The sequence below is a fragment of the Lagopus leucura genome, unplaced genomic scaffold (genome assembly GCF_019238085.1).
Source record: "Lagopus leucura isolate 7727_CA_CO unplaced genomic scaffold, USGS_WTPT01 Super-Scaffold_100159, whole genome shotgun sequence".
In the NCBI taxonomy this organism is placed as follows: domain Eukaryota; kingdom Metazoa; phylum Chordata; class Aves; order Galliformes; family Phasianidae; genus Lagopus; species Lagopus leucura.
The window spans coordinates 16,183,205-16,210,188 of NW_024962335.1; the positions used below are offsets into that span (position 1 = coordinate 16,183,205).

The 26,984-nt window shown below is 40.3% G+C and overlaps 2 protein-coding genes across 3 annotated transcripts in view; one reads left to right on the top strand and one right to left on the bottom strand.

Annotated features, from left to right (window-relative positions):
- APPL2 (adaptor protein, phosphotyrosine interacting with PH domain and leucine zipper 2) overlaps nt 1-10,142 on the top strand; it is a 32,164-nt gene extending 22,022 nt beyond the window's left edge. Inside the window, exons 10-21 of the mRNA XM_042890451.1 lie at nt 2,679-2,837; nt 4,041-4,229; nt 4,534-4,576; nt 4,656-4,712; nt 4,820-4,908; nt 5,708-5,860; nt 5,985-6,037; nt 6,671-6,845; nt 7,463-7,499; nt 7,624-7,764; nt 7,940-7,987; nt 8,606-10,142. Of these exons, the coding sequence (XP_042746385.1) occupies nt 2,679-2,837; nt 4,041-4,229; nt 4,534-4,576; nt 4,656-4,712; nt 4,820-4,908; nt 5,708-5,860; nt 5,985-6,037; nt 6,671-6,845; nt 7,463-7,499; nt 7,624-7,764; nt 7,940-7,987; nt 8,606-8,734 (1,273 nt within the window). The 3' untranslated portion in view covers nt 8,735-10,142. The remainder of the gene's footprint in view (nt 1-2,678; nt 2,838-4,040; nt 4,230-4,533; nt 4,577-4,655; nt 4,713-4,819; nt 4,909-5,707; nt 5,861-5,984; nt 6,038-6,670; nt 6,846-7,462; nt 7,500-7,623; nt 7,765-7,939; nt 7,988-8,605) is intronic.
- Nucleotides 10,143-10,182: 40 nt separating this feature from the next.
- Nucleotides 10,183-26,984, bottom strand: part of WASHC4 (WASH complex subunit 4) — a 39,735-nt gene continuing 22,933 nt past the window's right edge. The window contains exons 20-34 of one of the 2 annotated variants that reach the window (XM_042890449.1): nt 26,862-26,978; nt 26,024-26,192; nt 25,730-25,884; nt 24,581-24,655; nt 23,682-23,786; nt 21,442-21,576; nt 20,574-20,682; nt 19,762-19,828; nt 18,682-18,768; nt 18,026-18,173; nt 16,409-16,505; nt 15,772-15,968; nt 14,478-14,577; nt 13,277-13,352; nt 10,183-12,549 (exon numbers count right to left, since the gene is read on the bottom strand). In XM_042890449.1, coding sequence (XP_042746383.1) covers nt 13,285-13,352; nt 14,478-14,577; nt 15,772-15,968; nt 16,409-16,505; nt 18,026-18,173; nt 18,682-18,768; nt 19,762-19,828; nt 20,574-20,682; nt 21,442-21,576; nt 23,682-23,786; nt 24,581-24,655; nt 25,730-25,884; nt 26,024-26,192; nt 26,862-26,978 — 1,629 coding nt within the window. In that variant the 3' untranslated portion in view covers nt 10,183-12,549; nt 13,277-13,284. Of the gene's footprint in view, nt 12,550-12,754; nt 12,974-13,276; nt 13,353-14,477; nt 14,578-15,771; nt 15,969-16,408; nt 16,506-18,025; nt 18,174-18,681; nt 18,769-19,761; nt 19,829-20,573; nt 20,683-21,441; nt 21,577-23,681; nt 23,787-24,580; nt 24,656-25,729; nt 25,885-26,023; nt 26,193-26,861; nt 26,979-26,984 lie in introns of those variants that run through there. The other variant, XM_042890450.1, reaches the window with a different exon arrangement.

The window sequence follows — 26,984 nt, forward strand, 5'->3', positions numbered from 1 at the left end:
ATGGGTTAATAGAATTAATACAATGAAGGGAAAGTGCATTCTGAATTAGAGGTATTTATACTTTTTGGCTCTTCTGTAATAATAATCACAGATTGTTATTACAGCAACCTTCTGAATAAGCATTTAGGACTCGTAGTGTTTGGTGTTGTAGCTACACAGGGTAATTAAAGCTCCTTGCCCTAGAGACAGAACTTATCACATCCAGGCTGGGCTGTGTCAGCTCACTGCGTTCACCCTGCTTTGTTTAAGTACCTACTGCAATAAACTGCCCCACTTTTGTGCTTCTGCTCTCGAGATCCTTTCTTCCTTGTTCCCTCTCTTTGTCATCCTCTGTTCTAGTGAAGATTGACTTTAATTATAATTAAGTCCTTGTAAATGTTGTAAACTTTACATTTAAAACATCATCACATTTGAGAGAACGCTCATCATTTATTTTAAATCAGCAGGAACACTGAACTGAACTCTTTGCTTTATAGCTTCATACCTTTCATACTGGAGTGTATCCAAATCATTACTTACTCTGACTTGGTGGCATTTTAAATAATGCATTCTTGTTAATTTGAGAACAGTGCTATAAGTAATCTCCCTGTGTAGGAGACTGTCTTTCTCTAAATCATTTTTTATACCCTATAACTTTATGCTTATTTATGTCTCTTTCCGAGCTCAATTCTGAGTTAAATTCCTCTACATTCTGCATAGTGTTTGTACAATTTGGAGGGTGGGCTTTCAGCTCCCTTGAAGTAGTGCCCTTCATTAAGAGCAGGCACGTTGCCTGTGCCTTACAGGCACGGGGAGAATCTCACCACTGGATCATCACTGTACAATAAGCACTTGTTGAAAAGTCTGGCATCTGTGTTCTAGATAAGACACGACACTGAATGGAAGCAAAAATAGACTGCTATATTTGTCTGGGTCTGGTTTCGATGTTTTTCTGTTACACAGCAAAGCTGGAAAGGGCAACTCAAATGTAACTGGTGCAGTTGTGTGACGTCTTTGGAAAACCCCAAAGAGGAGCTCACGGAATTGTGAATGGCTTTGTGCAGCTAAGCACTTACTGACACAGGACATGGTTTCATAACTAAAGGTTATACAGCCACTGAAAAACGTGCTGCCCCCTCCTTTCCTCCTTTACTGCTGGGGATCACAAGGCCTCCATGAGTCAGCTCTGCTTGCTAATCAAACTGAAAGCTTTTTGTAAGATTTGTTTTCCTTTGGAACAAGCTGAGGAGAGCCACTGCAGATAGAGAATTTCAGCACTGATGTAGTCTTGCGTCTGTTTAAGCTGACTGTGAAACTGACTCTTCATATTTAGAAGTATATTAATCTATTTAGTAAATACTACTAGCAGTGTCAGAACACATTAGAAAGGATAAACTATTGGAATATTCTCACTAACCATTTGGGCTAGCTGCCACAAAAGTGTATATGGAATTGACAGCTTTTCCTATCTTTCTATCCTGAAGATAAGAAAGGTGGGCCTTAGGAAGAGGATTTCAGTCTCAGGAACTCCAAAGATGCTGGGGCAGTTTTGTTTTTATGAAATACAGGCTCTGTACAGCCTGTATCACATACTCATGTACTCCAGAAGGGCAGCAAATAGGGGTAAAAGATGCTTAAAGCATAGGTGTCCAGTCTTAAATGCCTTCTAAGGTGAGCAGTGACAAAAACTCTTATCTTCCTACCCCATAAGTTTTCCTAATATCCTAGGAACCTACTCTAGGGAATCTCTTTTAGCAGCAGGAGTGGAGTAGATAATCTCCACAGGTCCCTTCCACCCCTTATGTTTCAGTGACTGTGATAATTTTGGTAAAGTTAAAAAAGAAATCAAACATTTACTGGTATTGTTTGTCTGGAAGTCCTAGGACAGCTGCTGCAGTGTGGCCCTTGAGAGGTGAACTCATCCGGTCACCTGCTGAGAGCAGGACCTGCTTGAGCAGAGTGCCCAAGGCTGTGTCCAGTTGAACTTTGAGTCGCTTTCTATCTCACATGTACAGTATCTTGCTACAGCTTGTGTCCATTGTCTTTCATCTAACACTGCACACCTCCAAGAAGGGCTGCTTCCATCTGCTTCCATCTGTCTCCATCTGCTTTATTCTCTGTCACTAGGTTATTAAGCTAGCTCCTCTTCATCTTCATGTCATAAGGCTGGAAAACAATTCTACAGCCTTTTCTCATGTCACGTGCTCTGCTTTCCTGACTGTCTTGTTCTTTGTTTCTAATTTTCTTGTGCTGGGGCACCAAAACTAGACACAGTGTCCTACGGGAGGCTCACAAACCACTGGATAGGTGGGAATTATGACTTCAGTGAGCTGCTAACTGTACTATTGCTCATGCAGCCCAAGATGTAGCTGGCATGTTTTTTTTTTCCTTAGGAGCATGGTGCTGGTTTGTGTTGCAGGACCTTCGGTCCTTTGCTGAAATCTTTCTACTCACATGCCTCCTGGTGTTTACTGTTGCATGGGGTTTCTCCATCCCAGACAGGACTTTGCCTTTGCTGAACTTCACGAGGTTCTCATTTGCCCATTGGGCAGCTTGCCAAGGTCCTCTTTATACATTTAAATGGATTCATATATAATCTCAGCTGATATTTTTTGTTCATCTTGGGTCACAGATGTTATCTGTATCCTGCTATGAACTGACTAATGGTGGCTCTGAATTTGTTTTGTTTTGTTTCTCAGCATACAGGGAGAGTTGGATGTCGAAGCTGAAAAAATGAGGATATCCCAGCAGGACTTAATTTCAGTTAATGAGTCTGTTTACACCCCAGACTCTGATGTAACTTCACCTGCTATCAATAGGAATCTCATCCAGAAGGCTGGCTACCTTAATCTTAGAAAGTAAGACAGTTGTTGCTGCCTGCTGCTTTCTGTAATTGCTGACTAGTTGCTTTGTTATTGGGTTTTTTAGGTCTTCAAGACTGCTCAGATAATGATGCTTTAGGCTCCTGAATCGCTGTGGTAGCTTTATCCTTCAACTCCTAAGTGTCTCTGTCACCTCCGAAAACGTGTTTGAGAAGCTTAAACCCAATTAGAGGCATTTGATACAATTTCCCCGAAAACAGAATTTTACTTCTGGTTGAATTTGCCTTCGGGGATGATTTTCTGTGATTAGCTGGGTAAAAGTTAGAAGCCTGTATGTCTGGGCTCAGATTGTTCCCAGTTCTTAGGGCTCAGGAAAACAAACTGGTTACAGAGAACAGCTATCTTTTGTATTTAACATAAGTTTTCATAAGCCGCCTCCTTTGCATAAATACAAGTTTTATGGACCATACAAGTTAAATGTATGCCATACATAGAGTTACCTCTGCAGATTTTCCAAATAAAATCTTCCAGTACCTTTCAGAGGAGCTGTGTATACAGCAGCAAAGTTAGGGACATAGGGTGACCTGGTGTTTGTATCTGAAAAAAGAAGTTGATTTCTGTCTTATTTATAATATTCTTTTCTTGTTTTTCTTGTATTGGATACTTAGGATTTCTAGCAGCATTCTGAGTGCTGGGTTACAATATAACAGAAGGGATTTCATACAAGGCAGATAAGCTTTGAGATTCTGCAGAAGACACTTACAATGTCTCTGTTCCAAAATTGCTTGTGCTGCTCATCAGCTTGAAAATAAATACTTTTTTGATTTTTTTTTAATCAAGCTTGATAGTATTTCATGTTAGCTACCCAGTGCTAACAACTCATGTGTTCCATAACTAGGAGATACTGCAGAGAATCTTCTTACCTTGGGATGTTTAGAATTAGAAAACCCCATCCAGGCCGGATTGAGCAACTTGATCTGGTGGGAGATGTCCTATAGCAGGAGGGTTAGAACTAGATGATCTTAAACATCCCTTCCAACCTCAACCATTCTATGAGATTAATTCTTCAACTTAGATTAAGAATTAATCTCTGCTAGGAATAGGTGTTGATTTTACTTTTCATCATTAAAAATTTTGCGCGCCTGAACATAAAGTTCAGGGTACCTTTGAAGTTTCTTTAGGCCACGGGGAGTCATTTTTAAATAGTAATGAGTTTTTATCATTGCATCTTCTTTTTAGTAAAACAGGGCTGGTGACTACAACTTGGGAAAGACTGTATTTCTTCACCCAAGGTGGCAACTTGATGTGTCAGCCCAGGGGAGCAGTAGCTGGAGGATTGATTCAGGACCTGGACAACTGCTCTGTTATGGCTGTGGACTGCGAAGACAGAAGATACTGCTTTCAGATCACTACTCCTACAGGCAAAACGTATGAGAGACAGGCTCTATTGAGGACAGCCAGTCACACCTGCCTGATCAGATATTGTTTCATGTAAAACTTGCTTGCTGTAATAGCAAGCCTTTCTGGGTTTCTAGAAAGTTGTTAACTAAGAGCGTGTTCATTCCCGTCTTCCCCAACAAGTGTCTGAAGGGCAAAGGCAGCATCCTTTAGCTGCAGCCTGTTTGTGACTTTTGTTCCTTTAAAAATTAATGGAGACATGGTCTATTGACACTGTAAGACTGGGAGTCCTTCTGTCCACTGCTAGCACTGATACAGTATGTTTGAATTCTAGGGGTATAACTCTTCAAGCAGAAAGCAGGAAGGAATACGAGGAGGTAAAAATATTGTCTAAATGTTATCATTCTTGTATGAATGTGAGCGCGAAGTGTTCAGCTTTCATTTTTTGCCTTCTAGTGGATTTGTGCCATCAACAACATCTCCAGACAGATCTATCTCACCGACAATCCAGAGGTGGGAGATTGTTGCCATTTTTCAGTCCCTTCCTTACCATTTGCTTTACTGTTGTTCATTACGTGACAATGCATCCAATGTTGCTCTGTTCTGTTTTGTTTTCCTAGGCAGCCGCAATCAAGTTAAATCAGACAGCCCTACAGGCAGTGACTCCCATTACTAGCTTTGCAAAAAAACATGAAGCTCGCCATCCCAGGTACTGCACTCACTTTCATGGACATGAGACTGCTGCCTGCTCAGTCACACTCCTTTCATGTGGCAGCAGTCACCCAGGAGAAGGTCCTGTCTAGTCCCTGCCTTTACTATCTTATGTGTTCCAGCAAGTTCTTTCTGAAGCTACCTGCTGAAAGCCAGAAGGGATGCAAAGTGTCGAGGGTAACTTATTGTTCCACAGCACAGTAAAGGAACAACTTGTGATGTTGATAATACAGCAGAGCTCCCATTGTACACTGAAATATTCTTGCACATTATCTCAACTAATTCCTGTCAGTCCGTCACAGGAGGATGCCTCACTGTGCTGTCAAAATAATTGCTGTTGTTCTCATGTGCTCATTCAAGTCAGTCAGTCAGTCTTTGAAGAAGATGCAGGAAGAGATCTGTATGTGACACTTCTTAATTATCGCATTGCTTGTGGCCATAAAAGATCTCAAAAACTGGCCAGGATTCACCTGTTCAGAAATAAGTCCGGATCTCTGCTCTTTGAACTGGTCACCAGACTGCAAATATGGCCACCAGAGGGCAGGGAGGCAAACAGCAGCATGTTCCTGGCAGTCAGTTGATCTGCACTAGAGTTTAATATACCAACGATTTATTTGTTTCTAAATAATTGTAGCTATAAAAAATAGGACAGATTTTACATTAGACCTCAGTAATACTCGTTTATGTCAATGAATACTGCTTCAATCCACTTTGGATCTTGGGATAATCTTGTCTCCCTTCCAAAGCACAGATGTGGCACTGATTAATTTTTTTTTTTTTCCCCTTTTTAATTTTAGCCAGAATGTAAAGAATACAGACAATGGTAAAACAACTCCCAGTGAATCAGCTGGCATTCAGGACTCCACGCAACTTATTGCTCTTGGAACACCGATTCAGTTTGATATTGTACTGCCTGCCACAGAATTCCTGGACCAGAATAGAGGTGGCAGGTAAGGTCAGAGATGGTGATTTCTCACGTTAGCAGAGTGATTTTTGGAGGGGAGTATCAGGTGTTACAGCATTTATATGTGGTGACCAGAATCTATCATGATAGTTTCCATTCTTCTTTCACAGGCGTGCAAACCCATTTGGGGAGTCTGAAGATGGTAGCAAAGATGAGGAGGAAGGTCAGTGCTTCATTTTCCCAGATAAAAGCAGCCATGATCTCAGGCTTAATTCAGCCCTCTCCAGTGTCTCTTAATGAAAGCACGTGGCATCATGGAGCAGGAGCAGCAACCCATAGTATAGTTAAAGCTGGTTGTGTTTCAGAAGCCTGTCTGTTAAATATCGCTGCCTGTGAATCCAAACACTTTCCTCTTCGACAGTCCAAGCTGTATTGCAAATTAGGTTTATTTCAAAAGTTTACAGGCAAAAAGATTTGGTCTCCTTAGATCTGCTGGCCCATTGCAAAGTAGGATGGCTCACAGAGGAGCTATGAGAAGCAGGCACCTCTACACCATCAGCAGCAGCAGCACCTTGAGCCGCTGCAGGACATGGCAGTGTGCAATGCCTGGTGCCTGCTGTGTCTCAGCTGGATTGCCATAGCACAGCTGAAGTGTAGCATTCTTTGTGATGCTGCCACTTGAGGCAGCTTAAAACTGGGTCAGAGCAGCACCTGGCACATAGAAGGCAATGACCACCCACATGTTTATATGTTTATCTCTGTTTTTCCAAGGGGAAAGAAAGTGACTCCATCGATATTTCCAACTACTAGGAAATGGAAATAGCACATGAGAGAAGTTATGCCTTTTATCTTCCAGATTCGCTCTTGCAGCAGATGTTCGTCGTTCGGTTTTTAGGATCCATGGCTGTTCAGTCAGACAGCACAAGTGAGGTGATTTACGAAGCCATGAGACAAGTGTTAGCTGCTCGTGCGATCCATAACATATTCCGTATGACTGAGTCTCATCTCATGGTCACCAGCAAGAACCTGAGGTACTGCAAAATTGTCATTACTTATCCCATGTCAGTATGCTGTTTTCTTCATGAAACTTGGGATGAGGATTTTCTCCCTCTCCAAGAAATGCACCTTCAAGGGAGAGAGACCCTGAGATTGACTTCACTTAAAAGAATATCCTCCTGTCTTCAGTTCTAAGAACATCCTGCCAAAATGTAGAGGGGCAGTGGGGCTGTAAAATCCTATGAATGCACTGGGGAAAAAAAAAAGCATTGAAAGATTCTCTTACCTTACATCTAGTAACAGCAGAAGAGCAATGCTCTGTCCTGTTGTCAGTATTGTCACCGTAGAGTATGTTTGGACAAGATTTCAACTGGAGCCCATGTTCGTAGCACACATACAGCATTAGCTTCTGCTCACCAAACTGGTGATTCCAAAGGTCGATGTGACCAACACGTTGTACAGCTGGGAGTTGGTCTAGAGTTATTCTTTGCCATTGACTGACTTGAAATCACAATAAAACATTTGATGCCATGCATATGTTTCCTCACCAGTAAAACTGATACACTGATTGCCTTATAAAGCACCTTGATGTTACTGATAAGAATTGCTCTAAAAACATCTACTTTTTTTTTCCCCCTACACGCAATTACAGATTAATAGATCCTCAAACGCAAGTTACACGAGCCAGTGTAAGTAACTTTGTTTTGAATCTGCTTTTCTATCAGAGCATTGAATGCTTAGGCCCATGAGCCTGAGCTCTTGACCAAGCCAGCTACCTGCTGATTAAAAAAGGCTTTTATTACAATTTTCCAGTTTGAACTTGCCACTGTGACTCAGTTTGCTGCTCATCAGGATAACAAGAGACTCATTGGTTTTGTGGTCCACCTCCGTGAGACCCCAGGAGAAGAATCCATGAGTGCATATGTTTTTGAGAGCAACACAGAAGGAGAAAAGGTTTGCATAACGTTTGTTAAAATACTTTGTTTCTATGCAATACTACAGTGAAATAGTATTCTGCCTCTCCTTTTACACCCCTATTTAAGTTTGCACTGATACTTCTGTTTTAATCCTGATTAAGCAGCAAAACCAGTAACAAAAACCTGAACTTTACGCACATTTCTGATTTCAGATCTGCTATGCCATTAGCTTGGGAAAAGAAATTGCAGAGGCCCAGAAGGTAAGCATATCAATTCCTCACAGATGTGCTTGTTTTGCTGCATGTTTTTTTGCTTTTTCCACCCATTACTGTTTCATTTCTAAGTTAGAACTCCCATTCTTTTCTCCTTTAGGGAGGAAAAAAAAAACAACCACAAAGGTTTTCCATTTAAAATAGATGGCAATGTTACCCAGCCTGTTGTATGAACACATTCATGTGAAGATATGACACCGCTGCAGTAACATTTCCTGCATGTTTTCACCACTGCAACTGTAGAACAAGTTGGGGGAATGAGCTTTTAGTCACGTGCAGTAAGCACACTAAATAAGAACTGGGGTTTTGTTTTTGTTTTTAAAGTTTTTTCTCCTTGTTTTTCAGTAATTATAGCAGTGGCAGGTAAGAAAAGCTCAGAATAATGACATTTTTACTTACCTAAGAGGTGTTCTTCTGAAAGGGATTACGTTTCAAAACCTTAAGCCACAATTATTCCCAATAAAACCTTTATGTTAAATGTTGTCAAAAGGAAAAGAAAAAAAAAACAACATAAAAACCTCAAGTTGCAAAGCATTAACATGTGCTGGAGAAAAGGTGCTCCTCTAAAAGATTGCTTTTGCCTACTGAACTTTTGCTTTCCTTCAGGACCCAGAAGCATTAGCTCAGCTGATGAAGTCTGTGCCCTTCACAAACGATGGGAAGTTTGTGCTGCTGAACGATCAGTCAGAAGAGGATGGAGCCACACGTGAAGAAGGAGAGGAGTCAGAAGCATGAAGAACTCTTGTCGTTTCCTCCAGCCTGTATGGAAGCAAGGAGAAGCTGGGAGGCTGTCCAAGAATCTCTGTTTTTAAACCATCTGCGCACACGTGAGGCCACGGCTTCTGGCACCCGCTAGGGGGATGGCAGCATCTTTGCAGAGGTTCCTCGGGCTTTGCAGTGAACAACAGCAAAACTTTGGCCTTTGGAAATTTTTGCATTTGTGAATGTGTAGTGCAGAGGTGGGCCTGGGACACTGGCAATCTTAGGCAATGTTCCAGCATGAGCCCCTTGCTGCTGGCAGCTCAGACGGCACAGCTGTCAGCCACAAAGGGTTAACATCACTTCCGCAGGCTCACGGGGAGCAGCCTTCACTGCTGCTGGAATGAGCACGAGTTGTAAGCTGTCAGCTCCTTTAGGAAATGCATCAGGCCTAACTTCTTCCTGTAGTCAGTTTTTATAGTTTGCATGATTATGTGCATCTGAATGAAGGTTTAAAATGCACTATTTACTTTATTTTCAGATGAAGTTATTTTTAGTCTAGTTTTAAGCGTAACAAGATTTATCTTTTGTGCTAGCCTATTTACAGAGCAATTTGTTAAACACTAAATTTTTTCCTATTAATATAATCTATTTTTATATTGTGCCTGGAATAAGCTTACAAAACAAATCTAAGTGCCTACTCTTACCTTTACGGGGACCGCATTCACATTCCATCATTGAATAATGGGCAGAATGTACCCCCTTGGTTTACTGCTCTAAGTACATGTGGACATCAGAGGCAGTCAGCAGTGGGGCACAGTGGCCAAGCGCGGTTTTTTCTGTGGTTAGGGATCTTAAAATTAAGAGAAATTGTGGAGACAACTTGTAGGACAAGTAATTTTATAATAAAGAGTTCTTTGTATTCTTAACACGACAGTGGCACGCAGCATTGGAGCCTACCAGCAATCTGCAGTTTTCCAAAGCTGAGCAATAAAACGCTAGCAGGCTGCAGCACAAGGACTAGTTTCACTGCACATTCCTGACATTAGAAGCCATACATACCAGCTAAGAAGTTTAGATTTTCTTTCTCCTTCCAGCTTAACCTGAAGACATGAGAAGCTGTACTTGGCAAGAACAAATAAATGGGAGTTACTGAAGAGAGAGGTGGGGGAGGCCGTATGGGGCATGGTTTATAGTAGTGAAGATGGAACAAACAGCTGAAAATTTGCAGCTGAATTTGACTCATCTCAAGCACTTCATAGGAATGTAGGTTTTCTGTAAGCAATCTGTGCTAGGGCAGCTGGATGAGTACAGCTTGCAGTGTTTGACATGTAATAAATTCATTGAGCTGGTTTGCTGACTGTAAGAACCGTGGAAGAAAACTGCGGTAACGGACACAAGCATTCCCTCCTCAATAAAAGTTGAAGCTGTCTTATTAAAGAAATTAAACCCTCCTGCAGTTCTGTTACTGAAGACGCTAAGAGTGAGGTTCTGAAAATTACATTTATTAACAAGTTTTATGTACATTAGGTACTCTACTCACACACCAAAGAGACTGAGGTAACAAAATACCCTTCTGTACAGTGAGTTAGGAAACATGGTTACATTTGGTCCTTTGTACCTGAGAAGCTGAAAATAGCTGTTGTTGACAGACATCCGATGAAAACTCAAATTTACTTCCAATTACAGACTTCATTAGGACATCTAGAACCTACCCTCCAAGCAAAGCAACCCAGACATAACCCAGTGAAGCACAGGGCTGCTGGGACCAGCACCCTCTACACCACCAGTGACCAACACCTTTTGACCTCAGGGCAAATGTGACTCTGGGCATCAGCTGTGCTCTGCATCCCCTGTGCAGCCCTATGGCTTATGGCATAAAAGGGCTCTGCTCCATCACAAACAGGCTGCAAGGCCACCAAAGGAGCCACTGCCACCACTTCTGCCCCCAGCAGCCCTGGCCCAGGACAAAGCACACAGGGGCTGCGGTGGCAGCTGCCTCCTCAGGAAGGCAGACTCCTTCAGCCTGTTCCGTGCCTGCCTTGAAGGAAAATAACAGAGATTCATTTTACATCCCTGCAGCAAACTTAATCATCTTCCCTTTCCTTCATCACCTCTGGGAATTTCCAGTGAGCAGCAAAGTTCCATTTCGTTTAGAGAATTTTATTATTTTTTTCTTTTTAGATCCATCCTCATCTCCAGCCAACCCACTGGGTTCCATTTTGTTCCTATAATCAGAGCAGGAGGGTAAAGGCAATGAAAATAGCACCACAAAAATTCTGCACCCTTTCCAGGTAGTTGGGCAGGGGCTGGGGGGAGAATTTGATGTGACTCATTGACACAGGAGCACCATCCCAAACCAGGACCCACCTCGTTCATATTTCAGGTAACAAAAGCTTTCTGCATATATATGCTGCTACATGACAATAAAATGTAACTATAGTAAACTACAGTCCTCTATTAGCAAGAATAGCTCTATTATCACTGCACGTATTCATATGAATGTATATACTTTTGCCACACACAGTATACATTCAGGTCCCACCGTCCATAGGGGTTCTATAAAAATAGGCTTTTGTCTTTCCTGTAGAATTTCCATCACCAGAATGACACGAGTTGGTTCAGCACACATAACGAACTGCAGAGTGTTACTTAGCTGAGATCCCATCGGTCCAAAAATCAGAAGGGAAAATATAAATGTGGATTTTAATAATTAGAGCACAGGTCATGGCTTGACTGCATCTATCTACCTAGCACATCCATCCTGAAGGAAAACAAACGCTCTGCGTGGTTCTGCCATTGCTAGAGAACAACTGGAGCTTACATGACTTGAGGTGGGACAAGACAAGGATATGGAAATGCATATGTTCCTACTGCAACATGATGGCAATCAGCAGAAGCACTGAGACTGCTGTTCTCAGCAATCCTACTCCAACTGTTCAGTGCGGGCACAACTTGGTCAAAAAAGAAAGTGCACGTAAACTATGACCAAAAAAAAGCGAAAAGAAGCAGTGCAGAATTAGGGCAGTCTCCGCAGTTTTAACAAAAGTATGAACAAGGCCAGCTGATTTAAACAGCTTACAAAGCTTCTGTGTCAAGTTTTCAGAACCAATGAAAGGACTTTCTTATCAGTCCACTCTGTCCAGTTGCAACCAAAACGTTCGCCCCAGTTCTCTAAATACTGAACTCACCGGCAGGAAAGGATGAATCAAAGCCTGCCAGGAATTGTCTCAGCCAACCCATGGCCAAAGAGCGAGCAGGTGGAACAATCTGAGCCATTTGTATTAAAACATCACCTTTTTTCTAATTAGAGGAGATGAAAAAGACTGTCAATTAAGTACAGTTAAGAGGGCCAAAAAAACAAAAAATTATTCTCAGACTGACTAAAGTAGTTTATTCTAGCTAGTAAAACCTCAAAGTGTTTTATATTCCAGGAGATTAAAACACAACTGAGTCTTTCAATGGAAGTGGAATTCAGAATTCACTGTTAAGCTAACTTGAGCTACTTACGTCAGGAATCTGAGCAACTCTTGCACAATCTAAGAACCTCTGCTCACAGGCATTAACAGATGTTAGATTTTACACAGAGTTCTCACAGTGTTCAGCAGCTTCTGAAGCCTGCAGTGCAATTATTGTTAATAATCAGGAAACTAAGACTATATTAACGACACAGAGTGCAATGGACCTACAAAGGCTGAGAAAGACAGGGTTGAGGCTGAAACTTGCAGTTAGGCACAACATATTCATGAAGTGTAAGATCACTTAATGGTCACAGACACCCATCACACAGTGTCTGGTCATGGAAGGAAGAGCTGATTGTGGTTCTGTCTTGGCTCCTGACTTCCTTACTTCTGTGGATGCAAATCAGACTTTCAGTATGAAGTGAAAAAATAATTTATTACATTAATTTTTCTGCTTTTCCCTTTCTCTAATAAGGGAGGAAAAAGGAACAGGGGAAGATAAATGCCTGGCAGGACCCTGATTCCAGAGTGAAAATAACATGCTAATAATACAGTTTCATAGAAAAAAAAAACAAAAAAACAAAAAACACACACATTCATGAGAACTGCCATTTTGTGTAATAGCTTTAACATACATTCACAACCTACACTGTCACAGCTACAGTGTAATTTGTGACTACATCAAATACAAAAGGAGCATAAACATCTGGACAACAGATAAGCAACGCATCTTCCTTCGATTTTCTTCTTCTGGTTGATGAGATGCACGGGTCTTTTTTTTTATAAATGTTTTGTTAGAGATGCAAGCAAGCATCTAAAAATTAAAGATTTTTTTCTTAGATATGCACAACTGTAATTTAAAATAATTACCTCCAAGCTATATTTTATGTAGTTATTTTTCAATCTAGAGAAAGTGCTGTTAGTAACGTAAATAAATAACTCCTGAAAAATAGAAGTTTCTATAGGGAAAACAAACAAACACAGACCTAGCCCAACTGGGTGCTAGTATACTATTGTACATTTTCGGCTAGGTTTAATAGAAAAAGTCAAATGAAGAGCTTTCACCACTCCAAAGTGTTAGAGATAGTTATTCGAGTAAGTAATTATCACCCCCTACCAGCCACATCATTTCACAACAGGATCTGCAGGCGTAGAGTTGGAAAGACCTCCATTGCTTGCTTTAACAGATTCTTCTATAAAAATAGAAATCGGAGACATGGATTGCAGTTAACATTTGACTAAAGGCAGTAAGAACAAGATCTTAGCCTATGTACAGCATGCTGATGTCACAAAACATTTGATACACTGTAACCACGTATGCTAACTGCCCTCCCAGCACAAAGGATCCCTGCCCGTGTTTGGGGTGAGAGGAACAAGTAACTCCTGTCCTACACATCTTCTCCTGAAGAAGCCAAGGCAGTACATCTGGTGTCACCACAACGCTCCGAGATGGCTTTTTGAGTAGGACAGTTACTTGAGAAACTCCACAAATATAAAGTATGAATCCACACTGAAGACCTCCTTCTTAGCAAACTGCTTTGGCTCAGTGATCTGGGAGGTAACCATGATTTACATCCCTGTCAAAACTACAGAGAAAAACTACTTGCCAATCCCATTCTTTAACATACAGCTACAGTCAGCCGTGAGAGACCCAAAACTCTAAGCAACTTGTGACTGAACTGCATTTCTACATCTTACTCCTCTCATTTCTTGGAGAATAGTTTTCCCATACGCAGGAAAGTTTCCGGTAATTCATGAAGGAACGTACATGGCATGCACACAACTTGTCAAATTCCCATGATGCCCAAGTCAAGAGACCATAGCACAGATGGAGATCTCACCCTCTGAATGTAACTCGATGGTAGACCAAAACACTTCATAAACATTAAACACACAGAAGTCATGCATGCAGTATTTGCATTATCTGTCTACATAAAGTGAAAAATAGCTACCAAATGACAACTGAGAAAACTAGTTTATATTTCACATCAGCAAAGGTTTTGCAGAAAAGGCTGTCATTAACAAAAATCAGGAATTAAGTAGGTAAGTATGATGCTGAAGTCACTGAATTTAATATTACTGCAAGTGTGCAGTTCTCCCTGCCTTCAAGTTTTGTTCTCAGAAATCCATTTTGAAGTTTCACTTTTCCAAAGAAGGTCTCAGTGTGGTGCTCTCAACTCCTTAATCATCCTCAACCCTATAAAACTCCCTCAGGAATACTGATTCAACCCAATAGCAAGGAAGTGGCTATGGAAGAAGGCATTTGCCCTATGAAACAGACCCTCAAGAATCAAAGCACTCCATATGCACTCACTCACCTTCTCTCTCTTTCTTTTCCTGGTTTTCTTCCGCTGCAGTTTTATCTGCTCTGAAAAATATTCTTGCACTACTTAACGAAAAATAAAGGAGTTCAAATTCCTAAATAAAAAGATACAGAAGAGGAGTGTCAATGTATCACAAGAATGAATTCACATACAAATCAGCGTGACTCTTCAGAAGCATCAAAAGCAATTAGATGTCGGTATCAAAATCATTTCCCACTCATACCCCATTTACACCCATCTTATAGGGCACGAGTCAGCCAGAAACTTGAAAGAGTAACTTAAGTACAGCAGCATCACTGCCATCTGTACGCTACTGAGGCAGAGTGTGAGATTTGCAGCCACAGTGAAAACGTGGAACTGTTTGCCCACAGAAGCAAAGCCCAAGCAACCCATAATTTAAACAGCTGCATGCTCAATCAGTTACTGAACAAGCAATAACTATTCATAAACCAACACCTGCAGATATGTCCCACAGCTCCCTCAAATCAAAAGCAAAGGGGAGAGAGAGGAGGCATTTACACCTCAGTCAAACCTAAACATTCAAACACATCTTTCTTCTTCTGCTTGACAGCTGGTGTGCATCAAATGAACTCAGAGAATTCACACCCAAGAAATTTGATTCATGGTGTTTCTTGTAACAAAAATTTCCCTACAACATTTTCTCTTACCTGACCACTAAGGTTTCAGTTGTGTTAAGAGTTCTGCCTAGCAGACAAAGACTTCTAGCCAACCACCTTGAACTCCTGACTTACACAAATATCACAAATGCTTATGACACTGTGGCCTTCCAATATCTGAAGGGAATGTACAAACAGCAGGGGTTCGACTGTTATGAGAGTGGATAGTGATGGGACAAGGGGGAATGGTTTTAAACTGAGACAGAGAAGGTTAGGTTAGAAGGTTATATTAGGAGAAAGTTTTTCACACAGAGGGTGGTGATGCACTGGAACAGGTTGCCCAAGGAGGCTGTGGATGCCCCATCCCTGCAGGCATTCAAGGCCAGACTGGATGTGGCTCTGGGCAGCCTGGTCTGGTGGTTGGCAACCTGCACATAGCAGGGGGGTTGAAACTAGGTGATCATTGTGGTCCTTTTCAACCCAGGCCATTCTATGATTCTATGCCATCCCCTTCAGACAGCACACCACCTGAGTCTTCATGCTCATTTTCTGCATTTTTTTGCTAGGCAATGCTTTATGCTGTCTCAATGTTATTCATTCCTGATAAGCTCCTTCACAAAATAGCTACCAGAACTGCACTGACACAGAAGAGAAGCAGACCCGTGCTCTACCTGTAAGCAAACTTCCAGTCGCTTGTGGGTGAGGTTCATAGTCTGTAGTAGTTTTTCATCTTGATTAATTGACTGCACGTTCTGTTGCTTAGCTACTGCTCTGATTTCCTTCACATACTTCTCTCGAACAGATTGGAACCAGTGCAGCGAATCAAACTCCTGGTACTGATCCAACAGCTTCAGAATGTAAGCCACACCTACGGTCATTAACAAAACATGTGCCAAAGTCAACTTGCAATTTATAAAACATTTTGTGAGTGTTATTAATGGATCAGTTTAAGTCAATAATTCTCATGCAATTAGAATTCAAACTGCAATTGATTTTAAATTAAATCTAATGAGAAGAAAGTCATAATAAAGAATATCCAAAGATTTGTATAAATTCTAATCTACTGCCTGCAGCTTTGAAAGAAATCAGGGAGTACCAATGTATGACCAAACCACCTGCTGTCAGAACTAATTATTCCACGCTAAAGACATTCTGAGCCAGACAGCCCACAAATCCATTGTGCTGGAGCCAAGGCAGTCCAAATTTAAATTAAGGGAAATGGGAACTCACAGAATTAGAAAACTATTCCTGCTAACATCAGTTATACTTGCTTACTTAAAGACCCATCAGCATGATGCTGAAACTTACCCATTGCAAACCCATCATCAGTGAAGGCTGCCCCACTTTTGTTCTTCTTGTTCAATTTCTCCTTGCAACTGATTGAATGCTCTACAAAATTGAGGGTCTGAAAAAGTGAAAAGCTTGGAATCATCAGGAGATTTAACAGTATTATAAAATTTAAAAAAGATAATCACATGTCATTAGATACAGAAGTAGCTGACCAAAATGTCCAAAACTATGACATTTTTGCCTCTCATCATTAGGCATTTTTGTATGAAAAGACCCCAAAAACCTAGAAAAAGGACAAGCTTAGATTTTGGGAAACATTTGCATATGCACACGTAAAATACTTTCGAGTTTAACTGCACTGAAACACATTTTAAATGTAAAATGGACAGCATTTTCCTGAAACTGTACTTATGAGAAGGAAATCCCACATATGGGAAGGAAAAAAAAAAGAAGTTTGGGTCTTAACCCTTTCCCATCTCTCATTTCTATCACCATGATGAACTCATCCTCTCACAGTTCAAAACTTGCAACACTGCCATTTGAAAATTAGTTTCTTAATTGGTGCCCTTGTTTCAGCTGGAGTAGAATTAGTTTTCTTCCTAGTAGCAACTATGGTGCTGTGTTCTGGATTTAGGATATGAATAATGCTGATAACACACCAATGTTGTAGCTGTTGCTGAACAGTGCCCAGTACTTCTTGGCTTCTTACACTGCCAGAAAGGAGCTGGAGGTGCAAAAGGAGTCAGGACAGCTGATCCAGAATGACCAAAGGGATATCCCACACCACATGGCATTGCGCTCAGCAAGAGGAGGGAGACGTATTTGAAGTGATACTATTTGTCTTTCCAATAAACTGTTATGCGTGATGAGCCCTGCTTTTCTAGAGGTGGCTGAGTATCTACTTGCCACTGGAAGCAGTGAACAAATCCCTTGTTTTCTTTGCTTTTGTGCACAGCTTTTGCTCTACCTACTGAAATGTCTTTGGCTCAGTCAATGAGTTCTCACACTTTTACCTTTGCAATTCTCTCTCCTACGCCATCGTGTGGGAGGAAGCAAGCAGCTGCGTGGCACTGAGCTGCCTGGCAGGGTAAAACCACAACAAATAGGATGTCGTGCCATGAAGTGAAGCTGTTAAGACCACTTAGGCTTTCAAACTGTACTGCATCCACTCAGTTCAGCTTGACTCACAAGAAAACTCATTAACAAAGGCAAGTCTAATTGCAGTAGAAAGGGACGCAGTCTCACTGAAGAAGTTTCTGAAGTTACTTTTTGAGTGCTAACTGTGTGTAAAGATAAGAAACACATGGCTATGGATGAATGCTAACAAAGCCATGCTTGAAGCAATTCCATTCACAATCAGGAACAGGTTGCCCAAGGAGGCTGTGGATGCCCCATCCCTGGAGGCATTCAAGGTCAGGCTGGATGTGGCTCTGGGCAGCCTGGTCTGGTGGTTGGAGACCCTGCACATAGCAGGGGGGTTGAAATTAGATGATCATTGTGGTTCTTTTCAACCCAGGCCATTCTATGCTGCTATGAAAAAAGCATAACGTGATCATCAAACCTGTACCCTCTTTTTTCTTTTTTTTTTTTTTTTTTTCCCCCCAAAGTGCTGGTACACCCAGTAACACTACTCACCAGTGGGGGAACAATAATGTAGAAGTTCCTCAAATGCATATTCTTTGGACTGCGGAATTCAGGAGCAAATACATCCACAAGCATTTTAAAGTACTCCGTTCCTTCTGCAAAGTTACGTGTGAGGTCACTAAGGACAGAATCCAATTGCCTGCAAAGGACAAGCAATGTGCTACCTGCTTTCTCGTAGAAGTTTCTTTATTTAAGTAAAGTCCCACTCTTCATCCTTTGGCCACACCTACAACCCAACATTCCAACCTGATCCCAAGATTACAACCCGCCTCTACAGCCACCTTCCATCATGTAGTCTGATTTTATTTCCACAAAAACATCCCATAGAATAATTGCTTATTTTCCCCTAAGGCCCTAAATATCCAAGAAGCAGACGTCACATGCAGTGAGAAATACCTGTTAGCCATCAAATCAAATATATTATCAAGAAACCAGGTTCTGAAACAGGACTACAAGTGACACTTCATATTCTTTTTTTTTGTTTTGAAAGAGTATACTTCATTTACTCTACTTTCAGCAAACATTTTTGCACAAAATTAGTTCAACTTAACACACACAAAAGCAACCAACAGTTGCACTTACAGCTTTAGAATTAAAACCCTTTCCTCTCAACCCTGGCCAAGACCCCAAAGTTGATGTTAGGGTACCTCGCTGCTTTCTGAGTTTCTTCTGAGAGTCCTTCTTCTTTCACCAGCTCTTCAAAATTAACAATATCTTCCAGATCAGGAACAAACCTGAAAACTTACTGTTTGTTAGCATTACATTCAACTGGTTACATTCACTGGAGCATATACCATAATTTATAATTAAAATCGTCTGGGCTCAAACTACTTTAAATGATATCATTTCTGCCATACTCCTACCTGAGTGCCATTAAGCCCACTTCTCAACTCACACAAAGTTGTTTATACTTCTGCTTTTACCAGGCTACCATCTGTTCTTCCTAGTCCTTGCCCTAGGTAACTACAAATTTACTAATATTTGCAAGAAATCTATTTCTTGGTACATATGGTCACTAGTTTTCAATGACCTGATACAAGCACACAACTCTGTGGAAAGAAGCATCAAAGAAACATTAACTTCATTTTTAAATTCCTCATGTCTTGCTCCTTTTTCCTTTAACGTACCCTCTTGAAGTAATTAGTATCAGTATCATAGGTTGAAAATCACAAGGTTGGAAAGGACCTGTAAGATCATCTTGTCCAACCATCCTCCCATTACCACTGCTACCACAAACTAACCCATATCTCATAGCTCCTCGTCCAGGCGCCTCTTCAACACTGCCAGGGTCGGCGACTCCACCACCTCCCTGGGCAGCCATTGCAGTGCCTGGCCACTCTGAGAGAAAAAGTTTTTCCTCATGTCCAACCTAAACCTCCTCTGGTACAACTTGCAGCCATAAGTCAGTAATTACTGTTTTTTTTTGTTTGTTTGTTTTTGTTTTTAACTGTAGTTAATACTGACTTAATTAACAACTAATGACTTACATGTACAATTAGCTCCTTCACAGTGTATTTCCATGTAATTTTGAGGGCTCTCTGGCATCTTATGACAATGACTGACCAAGTCTGAGTTCAGGCTCTATTTCTGATAATTCCACTTCAAGAAAGGCATAAAAATGGACTTCTTAAATGTATCATGTAATCACATATTTATGGCAGATGGGTGAGAACTTTTCCAAAGAACATCAGCAAAAATAGGAAGTAAAGAAAAAAACCCAGAAGTACCTAATTGCACTGCTGCAGCAGTGAAGACCACCAGATCTTATCATTCGTACGTAGCCCATAGCATTGCCTTCAAAAACAAGAGGGAAAAAAAAAACAGGGAAAGAATTAATCTTTATTTAAAGAGAGAGACATAAACATACACCTACTTCAGAATTCCTACAATATCTGAAATGTAAGTTGCCACATGGTCTCAACAAAGAAATTGCTTTAAAAACCAAGCAAAATAAAATATTACACTGAAAACCAATGTCAATAGTCTGTCCAGAGGATTAGAACCCAAATCCATAATCTAGCTGTGTTGAGTTCACTTGCATGACAGCCTAAGGGCCAAATTCTCTCCATCAGGCACATTAAACACTTGCAAGTTCTCATCAGTCCTACATATCAACAGTATCCATGGCCAAAAATGCTATTACAGTGTCAAGCGTGACTTAAAGTTACTTCACTGGATACACAGCCTCTGCCTGAAAAGCACAAGAAGGTTTGGCTTCCTTTTCTGGGAAATACACTCAACCTGGATAGAAGTCATTTCCATAATAAAGAGGAAAACCTAAAGGAAACAGGCTTCTGTGCAAGCTGTCTTAATCTAAAATGTGTCAACATGCAAGACCCATTCCTGTGTAATTAGATGAGACTATTTATTCTCCCAGGCTACAGGAGAAGTCCATTCCATCTGACTAGAGTTGTATCTAGATTTTAGCTTGTGCTAAGAGTTCAGTTACTAGACAATGAAGTCCCATTTTCTAACATTCATTCTAAATGAATTTCCATTTTCTAACATTTATAACACTGTTTTAGATAACATTTCATACCGATTTGACTTATGAGTTGTCTGAACTGGTCAAGGTAGCTCTGGCCATCTGGAGTTATTCCAAGTTTTCTGATGCCTCGGTTGAATTTATCTGCTCTTTCAAACGGATACTAGGAAAATATATTAATTTGTAAAGAACTGTCAGAGTTGGCTCTCTGTAAAAAGTCTATTTTTTCATCACATCAATACATTTGTATTTACAGTGTATTCCATTCTCACGCCATAGCTTCAGCTTAGTTGTTTATTTTTTAATTATATGCGTTGCCCATCTCTAACAGTTTGCAAAAATCATCTGACTGAATCCCTTTCCTAATCTGGAGAATGGAGCAGAATCATTGCTGTGAATATGAAAGTATTCCTAGAAGAAATAAGCATCCAACATGCAAAGAGCCCGACAGCATATTTTACTGAACTATGTCACATTCATATTTTAAGAAATCTGTCTTTCAGCATAGAAAATTATACTCCAGTACCCAAATCTTAACATATTTGAATAAATGCTATGTCTTCACATCACCTTGGATTCTGACAATTGTTAAACATTATTTGAATCTCAATTTTAGTGTCCTCCAACAGACTACAACTGCATCGAATCATTGTTTTCAAGTCACTGATGGAATTATTTTTGCCAATTCCATGGTAAAGAAAATAATCATGGAAAAAATAGAATGAAACAAAGCCAACCCGAACATGGAAATACAAAACATTCAATTCTGCTAGGAAAAAAAGTTGCCATTTCATCTGGAAACACACATATAAATAATAGGAAAGTTCTCAAATGTTATGGCTCAGTGTACCTTCAAGCACACGAGACCATCACTATTTTTTTTTTTGACAGGTTACTCTCGAGTCTTCAAAAATTACTATACCTTGTGATCATTTTGATCCTTGACTTCCCTGAAGAATCGGATGTCTTTGATAAGCCTGGATTTGATATGTTCATCGTACATGAACTGGCTAAAAATATAAAATTTTTTCCTCAAAAACTGGTAAGTGAAGTTGACCTGGAATAAAATAAACAGTCAAACCAAGAAAGTTGTAAAAGCAACATGCATCTCTAGTGACCTCTGTTCTATGACTTACAAAGTAACTTGTATTTATGATAACGTAGGAAACTTGTCAATTTATTTCAATCTGCTATTCCCAACTTACCTTCCTAATTTCACTGATCTAAAAGAAAGAAAAAAACTCCCTCCTCCTGGAAGGCCTCCAGAAAGGGCAAAGGGACCAAGGAACACAGTAGCTATTTCAGCTTGCTGACCTCCCCACACAGCCAACTATTTTGCATCTGGAATATCCTGAAACTGTTCTTTTGAAACAATACAAACATTTGAAGTTGAAAAGGGCATCACACGTGCTCAATGTCTTCATTCAACTCATGGAATCTGTACAAACACTCTGACAAACCTTTTTGCTTCCTCAAAATGTTCTAAAGTACTCTACCATGAAATAAGAGTGCGCCTTCACCGTACACATCTCTATTATTTCTCGTGTCTGCATAAACAGCTTTACTGGTGATCTGAAGTTAATAAAGCACCAAAATTTGCATCACTAAGAAATGAATGAAGTAACAAGACAGTCTGAGTGACCAAAGCCCCCAAGATTATTTCACAAACAAAATCACTCACAGAATAGAGCAAGGGAAGTTACTTCTCACAGTGCAAAGAAGCATGAAAACCTTAAGGCCCTAACAACCACTTGCATAGCTTGTGCCACACTTTAGGTTTTGGCTTCAGTGATCATAGATCTTCCTTTGAGAAACCAAGTCTGTTGAAAACTGATGGAATTCATACGGCCACAAGGATGAAGAGCACGTTGTCAACAAGTGGCCAGGTTTGTAAGGAGAGCTTTCAACTAAGCTAAGCAGGGGAATGGGGTGAAGCTTTGCACAACAGTTAAGAGTCTTTGGATGCTGACCTACTAGGAACCAACAAGGAAACACTTGAAAATGTCTCAGAGAAATTTAGGCTTGCTCCTTTAAAAGCAGGATACAGTTGACAGCCTAACAGAAGCACCTCCATACCAACACACAGCATTGGTAACAAATAAGGGGAGCTAGAAGACGCTGTAACTAGAAAGCTATGATCTAATCGCTGTCACTGAAGTCTGGACAGACAAATGAAACAAACTGAAGCACTGCAATTCAGGACTACAAACTGCTCAGAAGGGACAGACAAGGAAGGAGACTTGATGAGATTGCCTTTTATGCCAAAAAAAGAAAAAAAGGAAACAAATAGATTTCACAGACTTGTCTTTGAAAAGCAGCAATGAACAGTTGAGAAGTTATAGCTGAAAATTTGAGGGCAAGCCAAAGGAAACATCATAGACAGTGCTCAGTATGGGCCACCCTATCAAGAGGAGGATGCTGACAAAGTTTTCTCACATCAGCTACAGGAAGCACTACACTTGCAGGCTCTGATCCTTCCTGAATACCAATATCACCCCAATATCTGCTGGAAAAGCAGCACAGCAAGCTATAAGCAGTCTAGGAGACTCATGGAGCAGGTCCCAAATAATTTATTAATCCAGGAGATAGCCCAATCAGAAGAGAAACATCATTGGGCCCACTGTTTACCAACACAAATCAACTAATTAGAGAAGTTAACATTGGCAGCTGTGTGTGCTTGCAACAATCATGTCCTAGTGAAATTATGGATCCTGAGGAGAATAGAAGCTAGGCAAAGAAAAAAGACAATTCCAGGCTAACAAACTTGCAGTTTAAGGAATTAGTGGAGGGGAGTCTCAGGGAAACTGCCCTCAGGTGACAGAGAAGCAGAAAAGACCAGTCAGCTCTGGACATTTTACTTACTACACAAGAACTGTTGACTCCCACGGATAAGAAACCAGGTAAGGAAGACAGGAGATCAACACAGCTGCATAATGTTAAACTAAAGTTTGGGAAGTAAACACACAGGCAGTGGAAAGCTACAGCACAGAGATGAACTTGGCAAGGCACGTCAGGAATAATAACATGCCACTAGGAAATGCAGGTGTTCAACCTTCAATGCTTTAACACTCATGAAATTTGCCTTTCATGCACTGTCAGAAGTGGTATTCGGAAATGCAAACAAAAAAAACACAAACTACCAGCTATGCAATAAATACTCACTGTTGTGTTCATGATTCCTGTTCCATGAGTTCGAATTGAGTTAGCAACGTGTCGAATATTGATAGTGTTCAAGTGTTTGTTGTTACTAGTTCTTTCAATGAAGATCTGGGACAGGGGGAGAGGAAAGTTATTTGCTATACCCAAAACTACTATGAAAAATTACCAATTTGGGTAGATCACATCCTGTTTTCTAAGAGCAGCTAGTAGGTGCTGATTAGGGAAATAACAAAGAAAATAGAGCAAGCACATAATGAGCTTTATCTGGTATGTGCCTCCAGTCCCTGGAATGCTGTGATTCAACAATTCACAGGTGCACCTAACTCTCTTCTTTACTGAGACTATAGTCCATTAATTGGCCCAAACTCTTCTGACACTGTTGGTACTTTTGGTCCTACTGTTTATCACGGCAGTGAGTTCCAACATCAAATTTAACAATGCCAGAAAAAGTACTTCCCTTTCTTTAAAACAGCTACTTATTTTCACAGAGGGTACCCTCATTCTCACATGAGGAAACCATAGAGTTGATCCCTGTACACATTTCATGTCATTCACTGCTTCAAACTCTAACAATCCATCCTCTTATATTCCTTCCCTCCCCCCCCCCCCCAAAATCATGTATTTCATACATCCTTTTCTAGCAGAAAACCTGCCCTGCTGCAGCTGCCTAGCTTCAGAGCTTTTGACATTGAGTGATCTTACTGGCACACGATAATCAAAGCATGTTTACTGAACATTTTCCACGGTCTAGATTGAGTATCCCCAAAGATCTTCTAAAGCAACAACAGCTACTGTGCAGTTTGTCACGACATATTCAGCCTGGCTTGTGGTCTTAAACGTACAATTTGCACTTGTCTTCAGCTGGAGCCAAATTCAGAAAACAAGTATAGAACGCATCTTACCTGATTATTCAGATTGTAGAGGTAGCGAGATACAAACACATGAATATTTCTCATGATTTCCAAAACATCCAGACCCTGAAACATCACATATTATCAATTTGTATCATGATAATTCTCAAGAACCACTGACATGCCTAATCACCAGGACTTAAAAGCACTACTTCTGCAGTTACTTGAAAGCATTTTAGGAAGCAATGTTTTCTGTTTTCAAAATGAAATCTCTCCACAATTTTAGTTCAGTGCCTGTAAGATGACGCACGGAGGAAAAAAAAAAGAAATTCAGTTCACATTTGAAATTTACACTTCCGCCTGTTTCCATTTCCAAATTCTTCTGAAACCAAGGGATGCACAGCTCTATCCCACAAACACAAATTTATTTTTAAAATTCTGCTCTTCTCAGATTTCAGGAGACAACTTATCTGTGTGTCCATAGAAACCTGGACAGTTATCTGTAAGGACATAAGCAGCTAGCTACTTTCTGATGTTATTTCATCCAATATGTCTAGAATACTAAGTCTGAAGTTTTATATTAACAGTGCAAGTCTGAAAACTGCTTTGCTTGATAATCCCTTGAATAACTCCTTTTTAGTATCGCTGTGCATAGAGAGGATACTGTTTAATCTACACATTTTTCACTTGTGCCAACGATTGTGCCAGGATTTTGTGGGGAGTCAGGTACACGTGTTTGTGTGTGTATTTTTGTTTTGAAGTGAAGCTTATACAAATGACTGCTAGGAAACCAATGTTGTGAAATGATTTAACTCTTTACAACTACATAATGAACAAACACTATTGGCAATAGATGCCAATAACAAAAGCCAGAAATAGAAACCATCAGTCACAGCACTTTTGTGCTGAGTAGATATAAAAAAAAAAAAAAAAAAAGTAGTTCAACATTGTCTTTCAATTCAGGAATAAAAAGCCAACTTGAGCATTAGAGGAAAAAAAAGAGGCTGTCTCTCTAAGAGCTTTCAGTAGTGCAAGTGATGATGTGAAGCTGTCTAAAATATCAAAAATATTACACTTTGGAGGGAAACAAATTGTACTTCTTTAGTATCCACCCCATAAACAGTGAGTGCCTATATCATTGACTTGGTATTAAACAGACAGTCAATATGACAGCTTAATGGAACAAATGATGCAGCATACCTGTTCCAGAGTCTGACTGGGAAGATGTGCTTCAGTCATACTTAAACCATAGCGCTGAGTTGCTAGGTTTCTCATTTCACTGTAGGTAGCCCAGTCATGTAGAGCCACAGTTGTTAAGTTGTAGAAGGTCTTGTCCAAATAGTGAGTTACATGAGCTGTAAACACATAAATAAAATGATCTAAAATTCACCCTTTCAATTTAGTTACAGAAGCAAGGAAAAAAGTAAAAAGATACACTCAACCAAATCACAGCAGAGGTGAAAGTAAAGATCAGGAAAATGTACAACAACTCACCTTTTATATCAATGAATCGATTGAAAAAACGTATTGGGTTGAGAAAGAAGAAGTGAGCTAGATCCTTCATACCAACTCTGAAGGGATTTCTGTCATCCAACTTTAGGTGTGTATGAACTGACAAGCGCAGGTCCTTCTCTATCTCTTTACATAATTTGTCCAGCAAGTGCTACTCAGAAACATAAAATTAAAAAATAATTAAAGAAAAATCATTCAGTCCCTTCAGAACTGCCATCTCCTTTCTAATATGTTCTCAATCTTCTCATCTTAAGAAGAAAGATTAGATAACCAGACCTCATTCAGCAATTTGGACTGATTTTCTGCAGAACACATAACATTTGCTTTTGGACAAGCCAAAAAAAAGCAGTTCAGAGGTTTCAGTGGGAAATCTGAACTTACATTTGCTCTCTGTCAAACATTCTTTATAATTCTAGGTATGTCACTAAAGAGGTCACCCACATTCATAGTGCCTCTACTACTAAAAGCCAGGTATATACGCTAAAAACAGTATTACACGTCAGGCATTCATACAAGCAGAAGCTGATCTGAGAAACTGCACTTCTCTGCCCACACAGCTGAAACTGTAACTCAGATTTTGCCAGCTTATATAATTTAGAGGGCAGCATTTTCAAGTTCTTGGACAACACAGATACTACTAATAATACGCTGTAAATATTCAAGCTGGTAAGGGATCATTGTCTCAGCTACCTAAATGCTTCACACCACCTCAAGGTTGCTAAGATATTTTTATACAATACATGAGGCCTGGTACAGTTGATGCCAGTCTAAAAGATACTCCAACCAGTGATGCATTCCATTTCCTTTTCAAATAAATTACCTCATTGAGCACTTCCATGATTTCTTTGTCATAGCACTCCAGAAGCACCTCATAAGATTCCAAATGTCTTGCATACATCATAGCAGGAACACAGTCCCTCAGTGCACTAAACATATACTGAGA